This window comes from Bombus vosnesenskii, unplaced genomic scaffold, assembly GCF_011952255.1.
Source record: "Bombus vosnesenskii isolate JDL3184/JDL3185 unplaced genomic scaffold, Bvos_JDL3184-5_v1.1 scf7180000013262, whole genome shotgun sequence".
Taxonomy (NCBI): domain Eukaryota; kingdom Metazoa; phylum Arthropoda; class Insecta; order Hymenoptera; family Apidae; genus Bombus; species Bombus vosnesenskii.
Genome location: NW_022882922.1, coordinates 5,512,242 through 5,525,295, shown reverse-complemented (window position 1 = coordinate 5,525,295; position 13,054 = coordinate 5,512,242). Strand labels below are relative to the sequence as shown.

The 13,054-nt window shown below is 40.4% G+C and overlaps 1 protein-coding gene across 1 annotated transcript in view; it reads right to left on the bottom strand.

Moving 5' to 3' along the window:
• The window catches only part of LOC117238069 (14 kDa phosphohistidine phosphatase-like), a 63,511-nt gene that overhangs the window by 1,523 nt on the left and 48,934 nt on the right, over positions 1-13,054 (bottom strand). Inside the window, exon 4 of the mRNA XM_033502691.1 lies at positions 23-150. Within this exon, the coding sequence (XP_033358582.1) occupies positions 23-150 (128 nt within the window). The remainder of the gene's footprint in view (positions 1-22; positions 151-13,054) is intronic.

Here is a 13,054-nt window from a genome sequence, read left to right as displayed (position 1 = left end):
ACTCATTAATCTCTGCATTTACTTGGGAGTATCCGTAGACTTTGATGGTCTTTTCGTCCGGGTCGTGCTCGATTCTTCCACCCCCGTGGCACTTGCAGCTCAAATAACGAATCGTATCCACATGATCGGCAACCTCGTTAAAAATATTGGCTAAAACAACAAAGAAAGAGGATGCGATTAGTACGAAGGTTAATTTAAGAATCAAGATTTGAATTGTCATTCTTTTTCCATTTCTTAAATTGATTTCTCGTACAATAACATATCTTTAAGGACATATTTAAAGGAACATACAAATAATATAGAACGATGGTGCAAGGATCGCCTCGAGAGCTGCTTCGTTATCTAAATATTAGTACACGAGCATACTCTTGAACTAATTTTTCCTGCTCTTACTTTAATTTGAAATAGGAAGAAATTATCTTCCGCTAATCAGAACGATGTATAGACTATTTCTTCAAATTTTGTTAAAGTTTAATGTTTCGAATTAGCGTAAGAGTTATCGAACTTTCATCGATATCGTCGCGAAAGATTTTCATCGCGTTACAAATAAATCTTATACGTTCTCTATCTACGAGTAACATCGTGAATAAAAATCTTCTCTCGTAAAGATATGCGTTAACAAAATAGTAGTAGCTTCGTAAAGCGTTGTTCTCGATAAACATGTTTAGTCGTTATAAAAGCAATAATATTTAAGATCGTTGAAAACTTTCGCCCAGTGCTATAACTGGCCGAGGTAATCCAACGACGATAACATTTTTACGAAGGCATTAAAACAAAGAAACAGGCAGTCAACGAACGAAACGAAAGGGAATTCGATCCAGTCGTTTCGTCGCATAATGCGTCGATTAAATCTTTACAGCTCGTACGCTAGTTCCGCTTCGAGAAATTTTATTCCACTTGAAAACTTGGCAAATTAAAGACCGTCCAGAGTATTGATAAAAAATAAAAACAAAAAATATAAAACGTGACAAAATTTGGAAATAAAAAGCTTGATATCTGTCAGGTTTGAGGATGAACATCGAGTCGATGGACCATTCCCTTTGCGCGTATCCGTTTGCCATGTAAAAATTGGATTTCTCATTGTGCGATATCTCGCGCGAAAATTCATTTCCGCAATCTCCGCTCGTCGATGAAACGGAAAACCGATATCTTTCTGATTGCTAGAAATTAAATAACCGTACGATTGCCAGTTATATATATATATATATATATATAATATAATATATAAATGGAAGATCAACATTTCCATCGTATTTGACGATCCAAAACTGACTGACATTCCCAGTCGTAAGTCGAAACGAAGGTTCCATTATGGGTTCCCTGTTTAATTTCGCGGTGACGGCGCGAAAGTTTCCGTCTCGTTCGTAACTAACTAATGGAATAATTTGCGCCACGCGTACCGAATAAAGTCTTGGAATAACCGAATAGATTGTACGCCTGCACGATGCATCGCAATAATCTCCGGATGCTTCGTTGCAAATGTCGTCGTGTCTCTTAAGACACTCGCTTTGAAGACGATGAAGTAAAAATCAAAATTGGGGCTCGGCTAAACTTTCGCTTCATTGTGCATCTTTATGGACGATACGTTGTGGACTTTATGCATTTATAACGGCACGTGAGTAGAGGACAATTCAAATCACGTTGTTGTTTCGTCTCGGAGTATCAAGATCGTTAGGATACACGTAATGTAACAATAAATAAATTCCGTGCAAAACAATGTCGCCGCTGCGTGCAATCGTCGAACAATTTGAATTTTCCGACTCTGCCCCGACCAGTATAAGTAAACGGACACGATCGCGAGCGAATCAGTATACATGGTGGTTGGTAACTGGTGGTACAAGCGGAAAGGGGGTGATTCTACGCGAAAAAAGAAGTCGAAAATATAGAATAAAAATTTCTTTTTTTTTTTTAATTTCTCCATCGAGACAGTGAGATCCTTAATTTCTCCATTTACAGTGAGATCCGGTATAACGAGACGCGATAAGGTGCACGCGTACCGAGCGAAAATTCAAAGTCGATTTTCTCGAAAACGAAGCCTCGAACGAAAAATTTTTATTCTATATTTTCGACTTCTTTTTTCGCGTAGAATCACCCCCTTTCCGCTTGTACCACCAGTTACCAATCACCCTGTATACCGAGTATCTACGAATTATCGATCGAGTTATCAGCGAGCAATTATACACTGTCTTATCGAATACGTTTGTACGGACGTGTCTCGCCATTGTTTATATTTACTAATTTATTTCATTCTTTTAAATATATCTGACGTGTTGCAACAGCAAGATCTTGTTATTCTATATTACAATCCCTTACACATTTATAGCAGATTTAAGTAAAAACATAATTTCGAAACAACAACAACAAACAACAACAAGTAATACGTCTTCTGTATATTTAAACAACTTAAAAAAAATATATAAACTTCGTGATTTTTCAAATAAACCCCGTAGCTACGTTTAAGGATTTGGAACTCTTGGCAAGGTTCCAACAATGTTTATATCTCCCGTAGAACCCAATCTACCATCTACATCGTAGACTAACGGAAGTAAAATACTTGAAAACGAAGGTACTTTAAAACCAATGAAACACATTCTGTGAAGAGCAAGGTTAATCCAAAGCGCGGGAAAGCTTCGGAATTGAGGAAATCTTCGGTCCAGAAAGATGGAGATTCGGACGAGAATTAGAAATTCTCTGTTTCACGGAGGAACAACTGGCTCCGCGCGAAGACCACGCTACCGAGTCGAATTCTGGTTAATCAAAGCCTGTGGTCACGACGAGCTTTGTGAAACGTAAACACGTCGCGACGCTCGCAATCCGAAGTTCCGACACGGATCGAATTCTCCCAGCGGAGAATCCGAACGGAACGCGGAAGTTCGAATCTCTCGGCGAATTATTAACAGACACTCCAAGTTACCAAATATGTTGGCCGTTTTGAACACGATCGTAATCTCTACTCTGATACGATCAGCGAGATCTCTCTTTTAAAGATCTTTTTTAAAGATTCTCATTTCGAAGGAACGCGAACGAACTCGTTTAATTTCAACGAGCGCGTCGTATTTATCTTTTCCATTGATCCTTGCGCAATATCGACGTCACGAATCTGCATAGTAAACACAGTATCGAGCAAACGAATTGCAAACGCACAGATTGTTTGCTTTCTAGAATCATTCTTTAATAAAGCTATCCTTATCTGCCAACACGTGTGTTTCTTTATGCAACGAGAATCCAGGTTGTCAATCCGATTCCCATCGTTGTTTCGATAAGGAAGGTTTTACATTATAGTTCCATTTCTAAAGGTAGAAGACACGAAACGAATGAATATTTCGCCAAGAACTGTGGATATTCGTACGTGGCCCTTGTTTCTTTCGCATGGAAATCGTTTCCTTGTAGGACGACTGTACTTTGTAATATTCGTTAACCCTGGAGAAAAAATAACTTTCGTCGTATTCTTACGCTGTGAAACACACGTCCTACGAAGAAGTTCGTAAACCAGAGGTCGTAAATAATTTCGAAGAAACTTGGAACGAAGTTAGACGCGAAGATGGGAAATAAATGAAGGGAATTATCGAGTAGCGGGAAATCAATTATCCAGATCCGGGAAGGGAAGGGAAAAAGAAGAAGAAAACGTGACAAAAGAGTGGTTCTCTGTTGACGTTGGTTGTATACTCGCGGGTATCGCTGATGACAGAACACCCGTGCATATTAAACGCGATTTCATTGTCCGACGTTCAGACGACGCACATAAATTTCACAGAAACGGTGGACACAGAATCGACGAAAAAGCTCGGTCTCGGTTTGAGATTGAAAGGGATGAAATATCGCTATAAATCGTGCAGTAAATTTAAAAAAAAAAGGGGGGGGGGGACAACGTTGTCGAGTGGTTTTCTTCGGTGCTATCGTTTTTTGATTGGACGAAGAACCGGAAAAGAAAAAAGAATAGAAGGAGACTGGTAACACGCGTGACAAACGAGGCGACCACGACCCGTCCGTAGTAAAACCTTGACGAAAAAACGTTTATCTTGACCCATCTAAACGCAGCGTATCCCATTAATTCCGTGCTTCCGTTTTTCCAAGTTTCGACGCGAGGCGGAAGCGGCTCGAGTACGTCGACGCTGAATAATGAAGAAATAAAAATGAAAAATAAAGATAGGACTACACGGTCGGTATTGGATAATTCTCGTGCGAAAAGACTATTTGGTTATTTTAAAATTATACTGCCAGCCTTTCCTTGCTGTTTGAGATGGTAACTTCGTTAACACGGCGAATCGCGCTTCACACGATCACCGTCGACAAATTTTGGACTGAAACATCCATCTAAATTCTATCATCCACCTTGTATTTTCGACCAATCGCGGGGAGACGCAATCGCGAGGAAACGCGTCAACGGCAGTCGTAAATTCCCGTTACGATTATAATAATCGACGCCGCGAATAGATCGATCCCCTGATTTCCATTGAGATAATAGGGGTGGTTGAGGTGGTATAACGCTGCGATTAACACGGTTATAAACGATATACTTTCAACACTTAAGAGTTACACCGTTGCGTATGATATACGTGGTAGACAATGATTTGGCGTACGAAGATGCGATACACTTGCACAATATTCGTCGGTAGTCGAGCAAGGCCCTTATAGTTGAGTTTCTAGTTGTAGTTGACGTAACAGTAGAGGAGACTGACGTTCCGCTCTCATGCAATTACGGAGGAAAGCTCGGTGTGGGTGTGGTGTTTTGAACGAAGAAAGCGAATTCGTTGCTCACGCTTTTCGTTAGCAAGGCGAGGGCAACGATCTGCGATGTCCATTGGTTCTAGTCAGTGTTAACGAGAGATGAGAGGGAAAGGAAACCTCCTACCAACGTTGCTAGTTGGTGTCATTGTTTAAGGGAAAAACCGGATTTTCCGTTAGATATATAACCGCCTTTTTCGTTAGGTCACTACCCGCTTTCTCCGTAATTCTTAGGACTTTTCTAAAAACCAGCCGTGCACCGAAAATATTTCTAAGATTAAAAAATCCTTCGGGACAAACAGATTGACCGAAAATCATACGTTGACACGACGAAGTTAAAAGTTAAAGGTTTATGGTGGATCCTTAGATTTATCGAGGGTCGGAGTGACGGTACGTAGACCGTTGGCTGTCCAGCAGCGAGGGACGGAGTGCAGATGTCTTACGCGACATAACACACCTAAATAATCACCTAATTGATCAGATTTTCGACTTTTCTTTCGTTAAAAAATTCATCTTCGATCCGACTATCGCTGGATCCGGAGGCGCTGGACAGTGGATGCGTAAATCTGTGATTAAAATAAAGGCTGTAGCGAGTGATGTCGTTAGAAAGCACAACGGCATTTATAGGCCACCAGAAGATCGACGACGTGAACGTACGCTGTATATATCAGCCGCAATATTGTCAGAAAGGGTGAATGGGGTGAGTTGGAAATTACCAGAAATCGATAAGGAAGGGGTATCTCGGTCTCTCGGTGGGTACTAAAAGCACGGCCGGGTAAATCGCTAAGTGCAAAACACGGTAAAGGTAGAGGGCCGAGAAGCTTCCGGTTGCTAGGTGAAAGAGCTCTGGCTTCGCCGGAGTTGGTTTCCGCAGCAGAAAAATCTGTTTTGATCCTTCGTCGTAAATATACGATAATATACGTGGTTCTATTCAAAATTTATCCGCAAACATTTGTTAGACAAGATCTTAAACAGGATTTTAGGATCTAGACAATCTCAAATTCGTTGTGTCATAAGTACCCGTGTTCGTATAAAAAAATGTAGAGACATGTTAGCTTCGATTGTTACAAATATAAAATACGAGAAAATAGGAAGAATCAGATTTAATTATTTTTGTACCAGTCTCGAAACGTTTATCGATCTCTATATCTGAAAGGTATCAGTAAATGCGAACGACGAGTTCGTGGATGTCGTTATCATAATGGCAACTGTAGCCTTCTCTACGAAAAAGAAGTCGCTAGTCGAAGCAACAGAAGACATTTTATCCGATCAAAATGGCATTCGGCAAAACGTCTAAGGTGTCCACGATGAAAACCTGTCCAGAAGTTTCGATAATCACGTCAGACGATATTCTGCAGCGCGAAAACGCGCAACTGATTTATGCAGGTGAGACGGGTCAATTTCGCTGTCACGAGCTTCCAGCTTTGCAACTCAAGATTTATGGCATCGATTTACACGCGCGATTCGATGAAATATCGTCCTTTCGGCGAAATATCACGCAACGAGATGAAAAACCACGATTAAACCAGAAGAGAAGACACAACGATCGAATCTCCGGTCCATCCATCGACAACCACCGCGAATGTAGCTTTTCTCCAAGGTCGCTACTGCCACGGGAGAATGAAATAAAGCAGGAAATGGGACAAGGAAATGGACTGGTTGATTTCGTTCGCCATGCGAACGAACATCGCGCAACTCGGAAATCGCCGTGATTTTCTCTCTTTTTTACGCATGGACGTTTACGAACGTTTGACTAAAGCAAATCGTCGAACGAGAATTTTGCACTCCGCCGTGCTGTAGCTCCAGCCAACCTGTCGAAAACGTTTCATCGAGAGACAAGCAAACGCGATTGCAGCACGCTGCGATTCGGCCGACTCGAACCACGGTCCAATTATCGGCGAGCGAGTTTGTAGGCGTGAAAAAGGTCGAGGGAAGTTAATTAGGACGGTATAATCATCGCCCTCAAGTTCATTATCCCGAGCAAGGGAGAAAGGTTGTAACCGTGAAGGGATATGGCCGTCCTTGGGACGTGAATTCGCCCGCGACACGCTCAATGCCGCTTTCAAATTTTCGAAATTAAGGTCCGATGCCACTAGCACTCTGGCGATATTCATTTGCAATTAGCAGTTTTAGGGTGACACGCTCGCCGGATTGATTAAGTCGTGAAACGAGGAGTGGAAAATGTTGGTCGTGAATTAAAGACGGATATTCAGTTGATAATAAGTTTGCTAGAATTTTGGGGCTCGTTTCTGGAAGTCTGGAAACAACATCGTAGGTCGCTCAGAGAGACCGGAAATTTATACCAACGAGAGCGAAGTTGCAATTTAAAATACATCGGACGAGAATCAACGTTCATCTAGAAGATTAAAGGTTATCGTGACTCTTGGTTCGATTCGCCCACGCGTGAAATTCATATTTTGCAAACAAATTCAATCATAAATGTTTGAAGGACTTGCGCGGAATTTTGCAGCTCCGATAATATATACAGCGATGTACAATGACACTCGTCGAGCTACCGCCGAAAAATTCTGCAAAAAGTCAACCTACCGGTCGAAGGATTACGATCACTCTCCTACAAACGATCAAACCAACAACATCGCTGCAGTCTCGACATTTTCAGTTTATGTTTCAAACTCTCGCTTGATCTCCGAAAATGATGAAAAATAACAGGTATAGATTAAATCGGGCGATCGAACGATCCGCGTCGTGCTAATCGCCTAATGACGATAATCTATTCAGCCGGATCCAAGAAGATTACGCCATCGAGACACACGTTTCGCCGTAAGAAGCAATTAACGGGACGATTGATCGCGATTGTACTCGCGATAATCTGTTCTAGCGCAATTTGTTTAACGTCCTTGGAAATCGATTAAAATTTTCGAGCGTGTACCAGCCGAGAATGGAACAAATACTTTGATCCATCGATAGAAATACTTGCTGATAATTAAATCGCCGAAGCGTTGAAAACTCGTCTTATGGACGATGCTTTTCAATGCATTCGATTAATCACGGTATTTACCGGATGAACGAGCATCTGAACAAACTTTGCCGTTACATAATAGAAACCTAGCAAAGATAGGAGAAATGGTTCAAGGTACACCGAACGACTTTTCCATCGGTGTAGTTGGGTTAGGTTTTACAACTGTGTCCTGCAGCTCGTGTTTATTCAGAAAACAAACCCGATCGGAAGCGCGCAAAAGAGAAAGACGTAAAGATGCGAGAGAAAAGTAAAATAAGTTCCATCCGTATTAAGATGTCTTTTTTTACGTGAGAATGGTTCAAGTTTGGCGGTTCCATGGGCCGCAGTGATGTAAACCTAACTTTCGCCGACGGCTTGTCACAAGCCGATTTTCCAACTGGCTTACGTAAAACTTCGTAATCTCGTTTCCTCTGACGGACATCTGGATCGGCGCCCACGATACCGAGTAAGATACGCTCTTAATTCGAACATATGAGAAAGGTTAAAGAAAACTTTCAAAACTTTTTATTACAAATATCGTTTCGTTTCTGTGGCGTATTATTACGTCAGAGAACTGTGTCTATTATCAAATTCCATCTGCAAGGTGGAAAGTTGCACACAAAGGATAAAAGTAAATCTTCATGAGATTAAAACTCGGGTTACTCGATTATGGACGGAGGATCACTGTGCCCGGCCAATAAAACTTTCTCTCTGATGAAACGCATAGCCGGAGAGTTAATTTATTTCTAGAACAGCGACGTAAAAGCCAAAGTAATCCCGCGAAATCGGAAGAAGAAACGGCGGATAACGAAAACTGTAAAACGAGAAGACGCTTTTATTACGCGAAACGTCCTTTAACGCGTTGAATACCGCGTGAGCCATCGATGACCCACGCTGAACTTCTCATTTAGATCGGACCGTTGTAATTATTTCGTGTAAAACGGAACACGATCGTGAAATGCTACAAAATATAATCAGTCGATGTATAATACAATTGCAATAGTATGGACGATCGATGATTCGCGTAATCTGAACAGTGAAAATGGTCCTGCATTCAACGTATTGACGTCAGACGAATGTTAATCGAGAAGTTTTACAACGGAGCAGATTTCCTCGTAGATACGTAAGAAACGGATATATTCTGTAGAAAACGTGCGTCATAGATCCAGCGAATTTTTTTATGACACCAAAGAAAGCGAACACTTGTATTTCTAACTGAAATATGAAACACGGAAATGAAGTAGAAATTACATTGGCGGCGAGATGAATTACGATGGCCGCAAGACGTGGATAAATAGGGAGACGAAAGAGTTTGGCCGATAATCGAAGTTTTTCCAAGCGATCTGTAGCTTTTGCTTCCGACGATCGAGGGTGGTTCTCAGGATGATTGGCGAGATTTCGTGTGGCAATATTTTATCACGTAATCGAATACTTGCTCGGTTTCCTTTTCACGAAGGATCGTCGAAAAGGGGATGAAAAAATGACCGACGAGGCTATCCTTATTTTCGATAGAATATCCCGCCTCTTGTATCGCGATTCTTGGGGTCGATTTACCCAACCTACCATGGACTGTTTCACCGGTTACGAAGCAACGAATTAGAGTCTCCCCGTGAAAAGTATCCGAACACATATATATTTTAAAAAATTAATGTACGTAGTATTGCATACGATAAATAAAAATATATATTATTACCGTATTTCCTAATAGATAATTTACATTTACAATCTGCTTATTCCGAAATAGTTAGGAAGCATTCGTTCTAATTATTTGTTTATCAGTAATGTAATTAGTTTGGGAAAATTCACGTTTTGTTAGCAAGAATCGGCCAGAGTGTTCAGATACTTACGAGCAGTAAACGTGTGAAATAGAAATCGGGATAGCGTGGGAACTATCGTTAGAACGTATTACTGTGGGAAGGATTAAGGGAAAGTAGAGTATGATATTTCAAGCACGCTGAAATCGAGTGTCAAGGACAGGCCATGAGAATATCCTTAGACAACGAATAAAGACCACTCTACGAAGAAGTCCATCTCTTACGGATGAGAATCGTACGGGAAATTAGACGAAGGATCTTGTCTCGTCAGAAGCTGCTTTAATCGTTCGAGTATCCAAAGGAAACGTGGGAGAATATCCAATGTTATTCGGTCGCGTGAAACCTTCCTATAAACGTAGAAGCGTATCTCAGCTGTTAATAAATTTGATAACAAGATAAACCTTCAAAGGGCATAACTTTGCATCGGAAGTTTAGCATGTTCGCGATCTCGTGATTCATATATGAGCCAGGATAACTCCCTCCCTTCTGCTATTTAGATTCATTCGTCGGAATTTGATGGAAATTAATAACTTAATGGCAAATTAATTATTATGGAATTTCCGGGCTATGAGGTTCAATTATCTATGGGAAAATATTATTCGATTTAATCTAATAAAAAAATTAATATTAGTAATGAAAAATTGGTAATGCTTACTTACAAGGTAACGCATTGCCTTGGGACGTGAATGCTGTTATACAGACGTAATATCTGCTTTGTACCTCACTGTGCGCAAACAGCGTTCCGGAATTACTATCTCGAACAAGGAAATTTAGAAAAGGCAGGTCGCGAAAGACAGCAAAATATTTTCCGCTTGCGGCTGTAATTCGTATTATTTTGCTGCGTGTACGGTGATAATTTTTGTTACTCTATATTTCAACAACTATGTTACACTTGGCGCAAACTCGGTATTTTCTTACTAAAATTCCTCTTAAGATTAAAGTCGCATATATTTCCTGACTGTATGTATTCAGTTATATAGAAACGTCAAATTAATCTACAACGCTTGGACAACCTTCTTCAACTCGTAACCTCCGTTTCGGTCCAGTTGGTTATCGTTATCGTGTCTCTAACACCGAAGTTTGCGAAGAGGAAATCGTAGGTACGCTCGATTCCTATTCACCCCATTGGTCCATTTCGATGGTTTTATCGTTTGCATCGTTATTGTTCGTCTTCCCGGACGTTGGTTGCCTGGCGGGCGAGTTTTGTAGTTGAATCGATTCCGATGAAAACACGACCGACGTACCTGCACACTATGTACAGATTGTATCCGGAGAAGTTTGACAATCTCGGAAGCCGCGAGCCATTCACACAAGTCGGTGTATCGAGCTTCGAGGTTTACGATCCCGCAGCGAGAGTAGTACTCGATAATGAAATATCGGACACGCGAACAAATGAATGCCAGAATTTCCAAGAAATCGTTCACGTCGAAACTCCCAGGAAATCGACGTCAAGCAAGTTCGCTGTTCGATCCAAGTTTCTAGCCGTAACGTGGTCGCATCCGCGCGTCTTTCTTAAAACTTGCCGCGAAATGAAAGCTATGACCGTCGTCGGAACATCTCCCGGAAATTTTATCGAACTTATCTAGCTTTGATTAGATATCGACAAATTTTGCTTCTTTTTTTTTTTTTTTTAACTAAAATCTTTAAAAAGTTGTAGTGATATCGTTAACATCGCGAATTACAAAATAACCAGCGTTAGATACCAGCCTACCACGACATCATGCGCCACGATTATGATTATGTATTATAAATGTCAGTATCCTTGAAGAGTCATTTCTTTTCTAAATGTTTCATGCGATAGCTATTAGTCATCCGGGACCTTCCTCTTCCTCAGCAACTCTCCTCCAATGTCATTCCTTCTTTTACAAGCTTATGCATGAAATATCTATCTTACAAAATTTCTCTGTAATCCATCAAATATCTATCTTTGAACCTCCGAAGAATATTGAAAAACGAAGCAGATGGTGAATTAATTCTCTGATTTAATTTTTCCCTCCAAATTCTAAGAATAACACGACTCGGTCATATTGAACGATTCTTAATCTTCTTAAGTAGAATTGGCTTTATGGGGTCAATTGCATTACCTTCTCTTTTTTTCTTTTTTATTTTTTAATTAATATATTCAGTCTAAATTTACTTAATTTCACATCATCGAGGATTGGTAGGTTTTTACAGAACATCGTCCAATTATTCTCTTACGTATTTTCTTGAAAAATAGACGAGGCGATTTTCAAATTGCCTTCCACGTCTTTGACGCTGATAAATTAACGCGTTTTAGTGTTCGAAACAAACGCGTCGTGACAGCTACTTCGGCTCGAAGCTCCGGGATCTTGTCAATTAGAGAACACGAGTCGCCTTGCAGCAAACGCCGCGTCAATCAAATATGGTACGCTTATCTGCCGCAACAATGCAACCTGTGACATCCGTTTGTAACGTTTGACTTGCTACATGATTCCACGGTTCCGTTATTGCGAGAAATTCGAGGAATCTCTCGAAGAGCTTATGAATTGAAATATAATTGCATATCAAAAGCGATCGATTGTATTTTAGTGAAATTTTTCTATGCTTTTCGCGCTTAATACCTTTGATAGCAAACAGGCGTTTTACGTCTCTATATCAATATCCACGCTAATTATACGATGACCTTTGATCGTGCTCTCGTTTGCTCACACGCTCCCCAGACTTACATTGGTTCGCGGTTAATGAATAATGCATGTCGCACAAATTGATCGAGCTTATCGCCGTTCCAAACCTGAATTCCTCCTCCAGAACTGGTTTTTCTGTGAAATCGAAAATAATTTCACAGAATAACGTTCACGATCGAATAACGCTCCACGAGTCTTTTAATTCATAACCATATGACGAAAAATGCAGACAAAAATGTTAAGAAGTTTTACTGGTACACCGAATTGGACAAATCGATGGTTTTTTGAATTTTCTGATAGCGTAGTATCTGGAAAATATGTCCATGAAATTTTAAAACATAATTCTCAAAATTGCCAGAAAAATTTCTGACAAATACATTTCATTTTGTGGAATAACGATTTATTATTTATGTGAGATAAATACGCATATTTTTTCGCTTAAAAAAAAATATATATATATATTTTTTTCTTTAGTTTAATCGGAACGCGCGATGTCTTAGATGATATGGGATTTGGGAAATGCGTTTAGAAAAATCGGTAGTTTGATTCGGAATGTAGGGAAAAGGAAAAAGGTAAAAAAGATTGGTTTTTTTCAGGCGCCACTTCGGGAAGATCCCTTAAGTTACACGTAGAATTTTGATCATTCATTTCCATTTTATCGTTAAATAATTTAACTCTACGATAATTCTCACTGAAACGTGGCTGGATTCTCTCGCTATATCCTTAAAGACACACAGGCGAGTGCTATACACGAACCGGAGAATCGATAATCACGCAGAAGGTTGCGGAGGGTGAAAACATTGAGCAGAGTCGAAGACGGCAGGAATCTGGGGAAAAGAGCTGGATGAGAACCTACCTATTCGCGTGGTATTCTCGGCTGACTGAAATGATACGATTTCTACGCACGCGAC